The sequence below is a fragment of the Neophocaena asiaeorientalis genome, unplaced genomic scaffold, assembly GCF_003031525.2.
Source record: "Neophocaena asiaeorientalis asiaeorientalis breed wild unplaced genomic scaffold, Neophocaena_asiaeorientalis_V1.1 scaffold104, whole genome shotgun sequence".
Classification (NCBI taxonomy): Eukaryota; Metazoa; Chordata; class Mammalia; order Artiodactyla; family Phocoenidae; genus Neophocaena; species Neophocaena asiaeorientalis.
In genome coordinates, this window is record NW_020175679.1 from 2,418,362 (window position 1) to 2,433,191 (window position 14,830).

Here is a 14,830-nt window from a genome sequence, read left to right on the forward strand (position 1 = left end):
TTCTACATTCCATCCTCACCTTCCCCACACGATTTTTCAGCAGGGGCATGGCTGGAAAATAACAAAGGTGCTGACTGAGGGACGTTTTTGGTTTTTTTTTTTTTTTTGCGGTACGCGGGCCTCTCACTGTTGTGGCCTCTCCCGTTGCAGAGCACAGGCTCTGGACGCGCAGGCTCAGCGGCCATGGCTCACAGACCCAGCCGCTCTGCGGCATGTGGGATCTTCCCGGACCGGGGCACGAACCCACGTCCCCGGCATCGGCAGGTGGACTCTCAACCACTGCGCCACCAGGAGAGCCCTGAGAGACATTTTGTTCCCACCGACCTAGCATGTCAGGACCTGGGCCCCGAGCATGATGGCCTCTCCAGAACGCAAGACCTGCAGCGCTGATGTCCAGATGCTGAATTCTGCATCGGCAATGCACGACTTGTCCGCCCACCAACCGTGACCAATTTGGTGCACTTGGTCCCAGGAGAGTGGGTGCATCTGAAATGTTGGGGCACCGTGGCCCTCATGGGCGGGGACAGCTGAATGTCCTTCAGCCTGCAGCTCTTTTTCGGTTACACTAGGATCTGGCTACAGCGTGCAAACATGCAATGGTGTCTCTCAATTCCATCTTTTCGGTCCAGGGTTTTCCCACTTACGTGTTACGCGCATGCAGCGCACCTGTCTGCTGTACCCTGAGATGGGAAGGGCAGGCGTCACACTGAGGGGTGCCCCGGTGCATCCCAGGACCCACCCCTGTGCCGAGGGTGACATTGCTCAGAGGGAGCTCCAGAGAGGCTGACAGTTACTTCTGAGAGACGGTGCAGGGCTGCCCGCAAGGAGCTGGGTACTTGGCGTGAATAGAAAGGAAGGAGGAAGTTTCCGATATTCCACCCCTTGTCTTAGGGATGAAATCTATCAGGTGTGCTGGGCTCAGCGTGAGAACTAAGTAGAGAGGGATGCTGAGCCAGCGGGATGCGAGGGTGGGAAGCAGGTGGTCCCGACGGGCGGCCTGGCTGCCATTGTGACGGGGAGGGGGAGACTCTGGCAAGGCCGGGGGGACAGCACAACACCGATGTCACTTTTGCAAGGCCCCCGGGGGCTGGGCAGAGATAAGCAGGCTGCTGGGCAGGGCTCGGGGATCCCAGGAGGCCACAAATTGATGACTCCCAACCCTGGGCTCCAACGAGTAACCTCTGTCAGTCCAGGGAGAGACCTTCAGCTCCCACCATACCCCCCAGGGGAAGCCTCTCCACGAAGCAGACGGCTGCCTAAGGGTCAGAAGACCCAGTCCTGCCAGCCCAGTCCCGAGTCTGACAGGGTGACGATGCATTTAGCAAACAGCTTCAGCAGTAACTCAGGAGCTGAACATTGACACCCCAAAGCCACAGATGCTGGACAGAAAGACCCCCCGCTGAACGTGGCGGGGCTGCAAGGGGCCCCTGCCCGTCCCGAGCCTCCCGGGGCGGGTGGTCACATCCGTAAGGAGGGTCTCCAACCACAGCACAGGGGGGTCTCCGACCAGCTCCCTCCTGCTCGGTGGTGATGTTGTCCCCTGGTGTCGTGTCCCGTACTAACTGCACCCGTGGCGTGGGGTCACCCCGGAAGGCGCGGTGAACTTCGCCCTGAGCCCTGGTGATTGCAGGTGACCTGCACTTTCCCCCGTAACCGCTGGACCGCCAGGGAAGTCCCCACGATTTCTTCGTTTTTATAAAGCATTACCTGTCTGTCTTGTCTCTAATAGCTCCTCCTAGGGTGACGACTGGCGTCTCGTTTAAAAACCTCTAGAGAGTCAGCGAGGCAGCCGGACAACTGGGCTAACCCGTTCCTCTCCCTACATCTTGTACTTCTCTAGACCTGCAGATCCAGACCCTGTAAACTAGGTTGCGTGATGCGGTGAGAGGCAGATGAGCAAGAACCACCTTCAGGGGCCCCCTGACGACACCAGAGACGCTCGCGGAAGGAGGAACGGGGTGGGATCAGGCCAGTCCTCCCCCGGGCCGGCCTCAGCCTGCGCCAGCGCCTCAGGCACACGCACGTCGTAGTGGTGAAGTGCCGGCCCGGTGCTGACAGCCTCTTCCGCCTGGAACTTCTGGACTCCGCCCAGGATCGGGCAAGTGGTCACCTGCCGCTCAATAAGCTTGATTCCCAACTTGCTGTCTCGGCAGTGGGACCCCCAGGGTGAGGCTGCTCCCCGAGGTCCACTCGCCGGAGGCGGCGTCGGGGAAGCCGGGAAGCGGGGGCGCTGGGTGCTGCGGTCGGGCCAGGTCGCCGGTCGCCTGCCCTTGCTTGCTGCACCTCTCGGAGCGCCGAGTGCGGCCCGGCCGGGCGGCCCAGCTCCCTCCGGCCTCTTTCTGAGAAACCGTGTCCCCTTAGAGGGCAATACTGTCACACTTGAGCAGACCTAAGACCACTCTGCATTAAGAACTTCAGCGGCATTGGACGGGATACAGGATTTGCTATTGCACACGCCTCCCTCAGGAAAGTCTCTGCCCCTGCACCGCCATCCCGGCCGGCCGAGGGACGGACGTCAGCCTCTGCAGACGCCCGCTTTACGGCAGGAACAAGCACTCGGGGTCTCTGGGTGGCATCCGTGTCGCCAAGGTACTCCTGGGGAGCATCCCGGGCGCCCCGCCCTGGCCGTGAGCGGCCCACGGGGGCGAGTCCAGGGGCTCAAGCTTGACTACAGGCACAGGCCCGGGAGCCTGGCAGTCACAGCCCAGGCTCGGGGGTTGGTGGCCCCCAGCACAGAGGCGGGGCGGAGGCTCCAGGCAGGCGCAGGGTGCGGGGTGCAACGGGGCCAGCTCCCTGCCGGGCCTGGGGTGGGCCCCCAGCAGGCCGGGCCCCAGGGGTGGGCTGTAGAGGGGGTGCCTGGAGTCCGGCTCCATCTTCAGGTGCATCCTGGTAGGGAAAGTGACCAGCTCTCTCTTGGCCACGTCGCTGGCCCCCAGCCACGCCTGGCTCGGGGACACACAGTAGCCATCCGCCGCATCCTCGGACCCAGATTTGCTCTCCATCTTGATGGGCACATCGAGTGACAACATGGGGTTACACGGGGCTCCCGGGGGCATTGGGATGCCTCGAAGCTTGTCCTCGGTGGGATAGCACCCCGCGGGGAGACGCTGCCTTCCCGGCCGAGGAAGCCCGTCCTCCAGGCTCCCCTGAGGGAAGGGGCAGCTGGTGGGAAGGGGAGCCTGGCCCTGGTGGCCATCCCGCAAGGCTCTGCTGGTCCGGCTGGCGCAGGGCCCGGGGGGAGGCTTTGGCTGGTGAGAGCCAGGTGAACTCCTGACGGCGTGGACAGTGCCCTGGGTGCCCGGGTAGGGCAGGCAGGCGCCACGGGCCTGCGCGGCGGGGAATGGGTCACCCTTGCCGGGCTCCAGCTTCAGCTTGGCGCCGCCGTCCTGACCGTGTCTCCCCGGCGTCCAGTTCAGGTGCTTCGAGGGTCCCTGTGTCTCGAGGTGGCAGCTGTACGGGGGGACGTCCCTCCGCTCCCTTGGGCAGGAGGGGCCCCTCGGCACCCCCCCCAGTTCCTCTCCTCGCCCATCCCTGTGGGAAGAGACGCCCGTCAGACAGAGCAGGGGTAGCGGGGGCCCAAGGGGAGGCCCTGCATCACGATGGTGCCGGCCACCTGCCGGGGCTGCACCCAGAGGCGAGGGCGGGTGGGGCCTGGGAGGGGAGAGGGTTTCTGAGCAAAGGTGAGCACGGAGGCCGGGCGTCACCCGGGGGTCCAAACCATGGGCAGAGCCACGGCCGTGGTCCCCACGTGAGTGATGACGACCCCTCCAGGGTGAGGAGTGGGTGTGGGCACCCTCTGTGCATCCCCACATCCCACAGAGAGGTTCAGCCACGTGGTCAAGGCCGCCGACGCTGTGCCTCAGCCACTTACCCTGCGGCCCCCTCGGGGTGGGGGTGGAGGAGGTCGTGGCCGCCCCGCAGGCACAGGCAGGGGCCCCGGGTTGCCAGCCGGCCCCAGTGGCAGGCGTCTGCGGGCCTCCTGAACACGGACAGGCCGTTTCCTCCGCTGCCCCTCCCTGCCAGGATTCAGAAAAGGGGGGGTGAGCCGCGCCTGGGCTGGGCGAGGCCTCATCCTCGGCACCATCCACGCATGACGCACGGCTTCCCCGCGATGCCCGAGGGGCCGGGCACCCTCCGTCCTCCCGCCCAGCCCTCCAGGCCGCATCGCCACAGAACGCAGCATGTCTCCAGGGGCACGGTCATTTTACCCATTTCAAAAAGACGAGATGGAGAATTTAACAAGTACCTGCTAAGTAACTGGGTTTTCCGTGCAATTCTGGTTCACAGAGACTTGCGGCAGCTTTTGCTCTGCGAAGGACAGGAAACAGCAAAACGCGCAGATGAAACGTGTGTGAGGGCAGAAATGACAACACGACCCGTGTTGTTGTCACACCCAAGAGCAGAAGATACAATGACTCACACTTTTTAAGCCTGTATAGATTGCAAAGCCTCTTCCCAGTTACAGGTTTGCTGAAAATTCCAACTCTCATCACCTTTCAGGCCAATGAAGCACTAATGAACTTCCTTCAGAAAGCAGACATGCGCCTAAGAGGACTTTCAGTGCGTTTGTTTTCTTCTGCGTGGTCAGCATGGAAATACAGATTCCTCTGATTTGCAGTAGTTATTTGCGGTAGTTTACAAAGTCATCGTGAGTACTAAGTTAGTGATACTGAGCCATCGCCCCAGGGGAGTGTGTACACACACACGCACACACACACACGCACACGCACGCGTCTCACAGATCTTGTAATCTTAGATCCTAAGGCAATGTGCAACTTATCCTGGGAGATCATATTTTCTTCATATTTCAAAAGAAAAAACAAGGCTCACGGGTGTTAAGTGATTTGCCTAAAGCTGCCCCTATAGCAGGTACGAGAATGGGATTCTAACCCCGTCCGACTGGCACCGCAGCCAGAGCTTCCTGAACTGCCGTTGGCCCTACCTCTCCATCTTCTGGGCGTCTCTGTAGGAGCCAGAGACAGAGACAGAGCCAGAGACAGAGGTGGAGATGGAGACAGAGATGGAGACAGGGACATGAGGTTGGAGTGTCACCCTTAGCGGGGTGCAGATCACACACGCAGATCCTGTGAACATTTAGGTGTGAGGGGGTATCACGAAGTCCCGTTCAGGAAAAATTGTGAAGGACCTGAAATGCCTTCCAGCGACCACGACGTCCCTTCCGGAGCAACCCTCCTGGGCCTCGGGCTCCCGGGTTACTTCCTCACAGCCTCTGAGCTCAGAAGGGAACGGGCATGACGCAGGCACCGAGGCCGGTCAGGAATTCAGGTCAGAGCTGAATTCAGCTCCAGAAAACCTGAAGTCGAGAGAAGCTATTTGCTTCCTTCCTAAAATGTTGGCTGGCTCTTCCTCTCTTCGAGTTTTAATGATGTTCTGTACAATGTGTATCTAGTATTCGTTGCACGGTCACTCTGTGGGCGGCACCCTAACCTTCACCGCACAGACCCTCGCCAGACCTCCGAGGGACGTCCAGGTGTCCACGCCGCCCGGGGCAGTGGCAGGTGAGCCGGGGAGCCCGCACCCACCGCCCCAGGCTCAGGGCTCCTGCGCGGCCCTGGCTGGGAGTGCCGTCCGCACACCTGCGCTTCCCCGCGTGGCCGCCGGGGGGCAGCAGGGCCTCTAGGAAAAGCGATAGGAGGGGACGATTTTCCCTCCATCTCGTTTGTAGGGCTGGGGAAACACACAGGAGAGGAGAGCTCATCGTGTGGGGCTCAGTTACCATCATCGGGCCAGAGAGCTCGAAAGCAGAGAACTCAGACGGCAAAGGCAGGTGGAGGGTATTTCTCGCCAGCGTCAGCCCAGGCGGTGGGGAGAAAGCAGGTGCGGCAGAGCTGTCTCGCCGCCGGCAAGACACGCGTAGGTGTGGTCGAGCGTAATCTACGTGCTTTGTCGCACCTCACAACTCTTATTTTAGGAGTTTTTCCCCGCGGGCATTCTGTTTTTCCTTCCTCCTATTTTACAACATTTTCTACCTTTGTAAAAACGAAGGGGTATGTATTTAATTTTCAAATGCTCCAGAAAACTGCTGTCTTAACGAGCCGGCACGTGCGAGACCCAGAGGCCGTGAAGACATGGCTCCACCTGCAAACCCGGGGCAGGAATGGGGACGCAGGGGGCTCAGAGGCCGGTCATCTGAACGGGCGCTGAGGTCAAAGGGGAACCTGGGTACTGAGGAAGGACAAAGAAGCGGGTTGGAGACTCAGGTCTCCTGACATTCTGCCCCTGGTCGCGGCACAGGGGAGGGTATTGAGGAAGAAGAAAGGCAGACCTCAGACGTCTCTCCTCTTCCCCGGGGTCTCCCTCGCACCACGGGAAACACGGTTTGCACGCGCACAGCATCTTAATCTCTCCCAGAACCTGACCCATGCAACACAGACCTAACCCATTCCGAGAAATTACAGACAGGAATCTCCCAGAAAACCTAACTCCGAAGAGCCAAGAAGTCGCGGGGGTGGGGCGATGTGTGCGGCACGCCTGTCTGCAGCGTGTGCCCCGGCGGTGGGCCTGGTGTTGAGGGAGGACACGCAGAGAGAGGCAGGGAGGCTGCGGTCCGGCCTCCTGTCCCCCACGGGGGACACGGGCCCAGGTAAGTGGAGGGCTTAGGCAGGAAGAGATGCAGCAGTGTTCGGCGCTACAGTCCACAAGTATCAGTGAAAGGTTTTCTGTTTTCTAATAGCTGCTTCCTACGTGACGTAGTAACTTTAACAGCAAGCTTCTCATTACATTCCTTGCTGGAAACGAAGGAGGGACAGACAGAAGATACTAAGTGTGGAGACGCTGTGTTTGAACCACCAGGATGGGACCGCGGCTGCTGGGGGCTCTGACTCACTTTGTGTCCGGCGTGGCCGAGGCGTCCACCCTGTGCTTCGCCCTCAGACACACACTCTGCATCTTCACCGCAGTAGGCAGGGGCGCCACGACGCAGAACAGGGAGAGCCGAGGGGGCAGGGCGGCTCCCGACGGGGCCCTCCTCTTCTGCCCGAACAGGAATTTTAGTTTCCCTTGAAACTGCATCGTCTGGTGTTTCAAAGACAGAAGCGAAGGCATGTTCACAGAGTGAATCATCGACGCGGTCAAAGGCCGTGGAGCTCACATTCCCGGGGACAGAAAACCAGAGAGCTCTGATCCCAAGTCTCTGAGGAGCCATGAACCAACGCATCTTCCACGCTGGCCCCTGGGACAGGCGCTCCCTACCGCCTTTGAATGACTCGGGGTTTCTCTGGCATCCCCGTAACATCCTCTAACCTTCCAGCGTGTTCTCATGTGTGCACTCATGGGTGTGAGGGTGTGCGAGCCCTCACTCGGGGGCGTGAATGTGCATGGGCTTGGCCGGAGCCACCAGGCAGCCCCCCAGGAGGATTTGCTGGAGCAGATCATCTCTGAGGACTGTTCTACATTAACCGTCCACTTCCAAATTGTCATTCATTGACAATTGTCATCCATGGTGATAAAACTTAGGGACAACTTGATTTGTTTATCTGGAGCACATGGTGTGAGTTAAAAAGCCAGAAAGTAACTCTGGAGTTTGTGATAAAAGAAAATAAAAGATCTCCCTATTATGGAAGAGTTGATCTATAATTGAGTTAGTTCACAGGTGACTTCAGGGTGCCCCAGCCCTGGATGGAGGAATAAGCCCACAGTGTGGCTGCACTCCTTCCCTATCCCTCGTCTGTCCATTCACCCCTCCCTCCATCCTTCCATCTGTCCATCCATCTCTCCCTCCATCCACCATCCCTTCATTCACCCATCCATCTGTCCATCCCTCCATTTGTCTATGACTTTATTGGGTGAACAAATGCCTGCAGAGCACCTGCTGTGTGATGGTCACATGCTTGGTGGCGCAGTCAGGGCAGTGGTGCTGGGACATCTTTAACATCCAGCTCTCCAGAGGGAAAAAGCCCTGACTTTTAGTTTTTGACGATTTCTTCGGTGTAAAAATTCCCACCGTGGCTGATTTCGAGCTGCCAACCTACCATCAGCTGGATCTCTATACTCCTGAAGTTTCGACAACGGGCTCCCGTGGGCAGCCCCACCTGCCGGGTGCGGACAGGCTCTGCACAGGCTCAGGAGCAGCTGTGGTGAGCCCGGGGGCCACGTGATGCCGCTGCCCACTGCCCTGTCCTCGGCGCTCCGCTGCCCGTGCCGGACCCCTTTCCCGCACGTGCAGTGACCGACCTCGCGGTAAAATATGATGAGACACTTTTCAAACTGATTTCTTTTGCTTGTTTCCTCTACTCGGTGCTTCTGACACAGCTTCACTTCAGCTTAGGTTTCGATCTCTGCCTCACTGTACAGTGAAATCTACCTACGTTCACGTAGAGGGAAAACTACCTTAGTTTCCCACAGAACTGAGAACAAAGTATGATCAGAACAAAAGACTTTCTGGACAACCAGCTGACTGCCTGAATAAGAGACGAGCAGCGGGGTGCAGGGGGTTGCCAGTGCTTCATCCGCCCCGGCGGGAGTCATTCTCGCTCGCCCGCCGTCTCTCAGCCTTGCCACATCAAGGCCGGAGCCCGCGTGCCGCCAGCACCCCGGCCCCTGGCTTCTCCCGCCCAGCAGCCGCTCACTCACCAGGAAGCCCGAGGTGCTGTCCAGCAGGCAGCGCACGCGGCAAATGAAGCACCGCGTCAGGAAGGCCGAGTACTCGGTGGGCCAGCCCGCGGCCCCCTCCTGGGCCCGGAGCAGCCTCCCCAGGACGGCGTCCTCTCCTGGCCGCGTTGGCACAGGCGGTGGTGGTCAGGGAGAAACCGGAAACACACTCTGATAAGCAAGTTCGTAACGTAACAGCGAGCTATCAGCACATAACACACACGCCTGCCCCAAACTGACACCTGCCTCTGAGCATCCCTCCCGCCCCCACCCCCGCAGAGCCAGCCGCCCTGACAAAGTCAGGTCTTTGCCCTCGAAAACGGTGTCTTGGTACAACCGCGTGTGTGACAACCACACGTGAGACTGTTGACCAGTTCAGGGTTTTTGGTTCTGAGCTCTACAAAGCTGTGTCGGCACCCGGGGGTTGCGCTTTTCTCTAACTTTACAGGGTAACTCATGCTGCTGCGTGAAGGGGTGCTGCAAAGTCCTCCTGAATCACGGACTGCTCGTGGGGAGACGTGTGGGAGAGCCAGCACTCCCTCCCCCAGCTCTGGACCCCAGATGAACGCCGCCCTTCCCCTCGAGCTCCCGTCGGCTCTGCAGTCTCTTGGGCACTTGGATGCCTGCCCGGTGTGTCCAGTGGGCAGGGGCCACGGATCCGGGACTTTGTAGGAGGTCTCGCTCACAGCGGGCAACGTCCCTGAACAGACAACAGTCTCTGGGGGATTTTTTCTGGTAAATCTAAAGTGAGTGGAAGGAATTTCCTGGAAGACGTGTGTCTGAGGGGGAGTTTGCAAAACCGGAGACAAGTACCGTGGCTTCTCGGCCTCACACCACGCCCCGGGGGGCACAGAGCAGCAGCCCAAGACACAGGGGCACTCGGGAGCCACGTGGGGCTGGAGGAGGGCGGGGCGGGGCGCGGGACGAGGTCTCCGAGGAGGGGGCATCCACACCGCACCAACTGGATGGGAAGGAAAGGGGGCGATCCGTGTCTGAGTTAGACCAGGGCCCCCCCAAGACCCACCTGTCTCTGAGAGCAGGTTCCGCCCACACCCAGCCTGGGGAGGGTCCATGGCCCAGTGCAGCTGCCGGCAGAAGTCCTGGCGGTCGTCCACGTGGATGTAGTCGTAAATATTTTGGTGCATCACGTCCGTCTGGAACATGGCAACAGTCATTTTAGCCTTACCCTGAGTGAATCTCCACACTTTATTCCAGTGTTAATAACTGCGAAAATGTCTCCTCCATCTGTCAAAGGCAAGTCACACCTGTGAAGAGAAAGTCCCTCCCCGAAGGACATGACCACATGGCCTGGACACTAGGCACCCGGCTCACGAGGCACAGAGCCGGGCACACTGCGAGTGCCCCCCAGGCCAGGCGGTGCCTTCAGGGGCAGGTCGGGGACTCAGAGACCAAACGTCACTTGGGGTCAAGATACCCACTTTTCCAAGTTGACTCCAACCTCACCAAGCTGTGCGTTTGTGTTTGGTCACTTTCCAGCCTATCTGTTATACTTGAATCACAAAAGTTAACTAAAAGAGCATCCCTGTGAAGTGAGCTGGGGGCCACCAGGTGAGATGGGGGCCAGGCCAGCACCTCCAGGCCTGACCACCACCACCCCGGTAGGACGCCGCAGAGACCCACCAGTCCACAGCCCTCTCTCTGGTGCTGGATCCTCCCACCTGCTCGGGCCCCGAACGCAGAGGCCAACCCACAGGTCCATGCTGGGAAACTGCGGTCTGCGGCACAAAGGCCACTGCCACGGACTACGAAGACTGGCTTCATTAGACTCAACGGTTGCTGTTGTCGGCAAAAACGTCCGCAGAGTGTCGACAGATGACGAGCCTGGAGCACATCTCCCCACTACCCTCTCTTAACTGAAGGGCATCACTCATTACCCGCCTGGGAGCCCAGCCTGCCAGGTGCTGTCTGTGACCTCTTCAACTGGTCCATTTCTGAGTTTCCATCATTTCTCGACTGGATCCCTGCAACACTAGATGGAGGAAAAGCGCCTCACAAATGACGTTACCTCCTTAGAAGGTAACAGGTAACCCCACCCAGAGTGGATGAGGTGCAGCATCTCTCCACAGGCTCCTCCTGTAACTGGCCCCCGGACATCAAACGGGTAGCCTCAGAAAGTTAGAAAATGAGTGTGATCATAACTCGAAGGCCGGACTCTATCCCCTGTGCGCCCCCCAGTCCAAGACGCTGTTTTCACAGGAACAACAGGACCCTGAGGTCAGAAGTGATTGTGGTCCTCTGTCAGTGCTGTCCAGCGTCAGGGAGTCTGGCGTGACTGGGGACCAACTCATGGTGGACGTGGGCACACCTGACTTTCCCTCCTGCTGAGACCTGGTGGCACCTGCCGCACCTTCTGGTTCTCACCCGACTGGCAACTGGCAGCCTCACCTGGAGGCTCCCTCTCACCAGAGGCTCCCACCTCACCTGGTAGCTCTATGGTTACAAGGGCACATCCCATAGCCATGCTTTCCTAATACACTTTTGTGATTCAGACATAACACATAGTCTGAAAAGTGCCCACATCATAAATATGCAGCTTCACCACCCAGTCGGGAATCAGGACCCCTACAGCATCTCAGAACCCCTTCCCTCCACCCTCCCCAGAGGCGGTCGTGGCGCAGAACCCCGCACTGCCGGCTGATACTGGATGTAAATGGAGCGCTGTGACCTCTGTGTCACATCACAGTTGTGCGTGTGACGGCGGTGTTTCAGCCCCACCATCGTGTGGTACTCCACTGTCAGGACATACCACACTGATTACTCCACTCGCTGCTGGGCCCTCTGAGTTATCTCCCGTCTGAGCCTGTTACAGAGGCTGCTGCTGTGTCCTCGAGGGCGTTTCTGTTGGATGCACACCCAGGAGTGGAATGAGTGGGTCGTGGAGTGAGCAGAGCCTCAGCTTTAGTGGAAGAGGCCAAACAGCCGTCCAAAGTGAGCACACGAATGCGCACTTCCGTCGTGACAGTGTGTGGAGCTCCAGTTGCTTTATGTTCTGGCCAACCTTTGGTATTTTCAACCCTTTTTTTTTTTTTTGAGCTACGGTGGTGGATGCATCATGGTTTCTTTTGATGGTTTTAATTAGCACGTCATGAAGACTAATGAAATTGAACATCTTCTCACATGTTTATTGGTTTTTAGATGTGGGGGTGTGTGTGTGCGTGTTGCTCGCTTCTGTCTTTCCCATGAATTTCCGTCGAGCTGTCTTGCTGGTTTGTCAGCGCTCTTCATCCTTCTGGACAGGAGTCCTTTCTTGGGTGGATTCCTTTGCAAAACTCTTCTCCACTCTCTGGCCTCCACTGCTGCTCTCCTAATGGGTCTGACACAGCCTGATTCATCAATCTATCCTCATGGACAGGGTTTTAGAGTTTTTGTCCTGTCTGTGTACTCTGTCCTCATATACCTCCTAACTCTGCCCTGTTATCTTCTAGAAGCTTCCACCGCCCACCCGACATTGACTGTGCATGGTGTGAGGTAGGAGTCAAGACTCATTCTGTTCATGTGGATCCAGTTCACGAAGCACCATTTACTGACGAGACCAGCGCCTGCCCACCTCTCGGCAGCACCAGCTTCACTGTAAACCCGCGGCTGCTCTGAACCTCCGCTCTGTCCTGTGGGTCCACCTGTCCCTCTTCCACCAACCCCACACGTCTCAGCCACTGAGCTAGACAGACAGTCTTGTCTCCGGGATTGTACGTCCCAGGGAAAATCACACCCCCCACCGCCCTGCCGATGGGAATGCTCAGCCCTCTGCATCCCCAATTAGCTTGTCAGTTTCCTCCCAGAGAAGCTGCTCAGTTTTTACGGCAGTGTTATTAATTAATGTCATTCTATAACCTGATCTGATGTCTTTATGATAATAATATCGAGTCCTCCAGTCCATGATATGGCATACCCTTCCATTTACCTGGATCTTCTTTAACTTCTTTAAATAATGTTTTATATTCTGTGTGGAGATATTGCATATCATTTGCTTGACTCATTCCTAGGAATCTGGTGTTTTTCCATCCTGCTTTGATGGATGGCATTTTCCCCTCCATGGTTTTGATTAAAGGAAAACAATTGTGCTGACCTGTGAGCGCTGGATACGTCTCACCATAAACTGATACACAGGCACTGTGATCCAGGTTATTCTCTGGTGCGTTTTGGCAGGTGACCCCAAGCTTCGCAGAACCCCAGGGCCTCCCTGCTGCCCCATTTGCCGTCTCCACACACCTCAGATGATTCACGAATGGGACGCAAGGTGTGGGTCTGTGGCTTAACAGGCACAGGGGGCAGGTTGACTTGGAGGAGACATCGCTGACCAAGGTGAATTTGAAGACCAGTTATCTGGGGTGAGGAAACCAAGTTGGTAGCAACTAGTGTGGCTGCCCTTCGTCCTTCCTAATCTCCTAGGGTCTGATTCCTACAAATGAGGTCAAGAAATATAAATGGTGGGAAACGTGAGAAGGAGGGGAGAGAGTAGGTAACAATGATTCAAACAGCACAAAACAGGCCCTGCTTTGGTTGGGTCAGGCGGTCTTCATCCTGCCTCTAAACCACCCTTTGCGGAGTTGAGGATAAAAGTATTGATACAACTGTTTTCACAAACGGCTCGTTCCAGCAGTAACCATCTCTACTTTCTGTGCAGAGAGGGCGCACATCCACTCTCCATGCCCGTGGATTCCTTCCACAGGCCCTCACATCTGCCCCGGTTCACATGGGGACAAGCTGCCCCTACCGCAGACCTCCGAGAGAACAGACAACATCCTGAAACAGCAAACGGTAACAGCAACTAAAATATACATCTAAAGCCTATCCATTCGTCTCAGAGAGCGCTAAGTGCAAGATACTGAACCGCTGCACTCAGGTTGTGACAGGAAATACCTGGTTCCTGACTTTTTGTAAGGCGTTTTGCACAAGAAGCTTACAATAGCACAAAGCAATCCTAACATGTTCATGAAATATTTTGCATAAACTAGAGGCACGGCCTGATTTAATGGCATTTGGAAACAATTTCTTTATAATAAAAGGCAAAACTTTTTTTTTGTTTTCACTTCTAACGCTTCAGCGGAAATAACAAAGTTCCAAGAAACCAAAAGAGCCAATTAGCAAGTTCAGACCTGGAAGCAGGTCTCCTCTGCAGGGCTTTTCCCACGAAGGTCCTACCGGGTGGTGAGACCTTCGAATTACAGCCAAAGGCAGGTGGCTCTGGGGTGTCTGGAGAATTCACAGAGCAACTCAGGCGACAGTGATGGGAACGAAAAGAAATTCTGAGCACGCAAAAGGCAGACCGAACCACGTTTTTCTAGATCCACATCCTGCACACGACCTCCAGGGGAGCACGTGGAAGGCTTCGCTATTTGGGTCTGGAATCCCTCGTGCCCACGGCCTCGCGGAGTCACCTGCCGTCCTGGAGGGGGCGCTGCTCCAGGGGACCCTGAGCCCGAGCCTGCACCCCGGCCACGGCCCCCGACCTCGTGCGAGCGCGGCCTCCGCACAGCGACTGCAGAGGCGGAGCGGGTGGCCCAGCTCCCTCGTCAGGAGCGCCCCCAGCCCCCTGGGGCTCCCGGCCGCGGCCTCGCAGCCCCACCGCGCGGAGGAGGAAGTCGGGCGACCCCGACTCGAAGGGGCGGGGCCGGCTCCCCGAGGCCACGCCCCCGCGGGGGGCCGCGCCTCCGCCCGCTGTTCGGCCACAGGCCGTGACCGCGCGATCGCTGCCCGCGAGGCCGCCCAGACGGTCCCGGGGCCAGGACAGGGCCTGGCGGTCACTCTGTGCGGGTCCGGGTGGCGGGAAAGTCAACCTGGAAACGAGCGTGGGAGGAATCGAAAACGATTCGAATGAGGATTTTCATGGAAATTAGATCACGGGCCCCATCGGCCTCAGGGGCTCAGGCGGACCTCAGTTCTCAGCCTGTCGGGGACCGGGCTCTCACACCTTGGCTTCCGCTGCCCTCAGCTTCGGGCACCCCCTTGGTGCTCGGCCCATCCAGGGAGATTTTCGTTCTTAACGCCAGTCTGGCCTGTCCCCGCTCCCTCGCTTGGCTCTGATCCCGGCTCTGCAGGTATTTCCCCTCTGCCGGCAGAGGTACCCCGGCCCCGCGGGGCCGTCCACGACCTCCAGGCGAGCACCCCTGTCCCAGTCTCGCCAGCGTCCCAGCGGGTGGGCGCCTCGGGGGACTCTCCATCCCCCAGGGGCCGCCGCCTCGCCCCAGCCAACGGGGGG

The 14,830-nt window shown here is 58.2% G+C and overlaps 1 protein-coding gene across 1 annotated transcript in view; it reads right to left on the bottom strand.

The window, feature by feature from the left end:
- Window positions 1–288: 288 nt before the first annotated feature.
- The window catches only part of AHRR (aryl hydrocarbon receptor repressor), a 75,105-nt gene continuing 60,563 nt past the window's right edge, over window positions 289–14,830 (bottom strand). The window contains exons 6-11 of the mRNA XM_024731950.1: window positions 9,635–9,764; window positions 8,593–8,729; window positions 6,848–7,035; window positions 4,247–4,308; window positions 3,872–4,016; window positions 289–3,531 (exon numbers count right to left, since the gene is read on the bottom strand). Coding sequence (XP_024587718.1) covers window positions 2,538–3,531; window positions 3,872–4,016; window positions 4,247–4,308; window positions 6,848–7,035; window positions 8,593–8,729; window positions 9,635–9,764 — 1,656 coding nt within the window. The 3' untranslated portion in view covers window positions 289–2,537. The remainder of the gene's footprint in view (window positions 3,532–3,871; window positions 4,017–4,246; window positions 4,309–6,847; window positions 7,036–8,592; window positions 8,730–9,634; window positions 9,765–14,830) is intronic.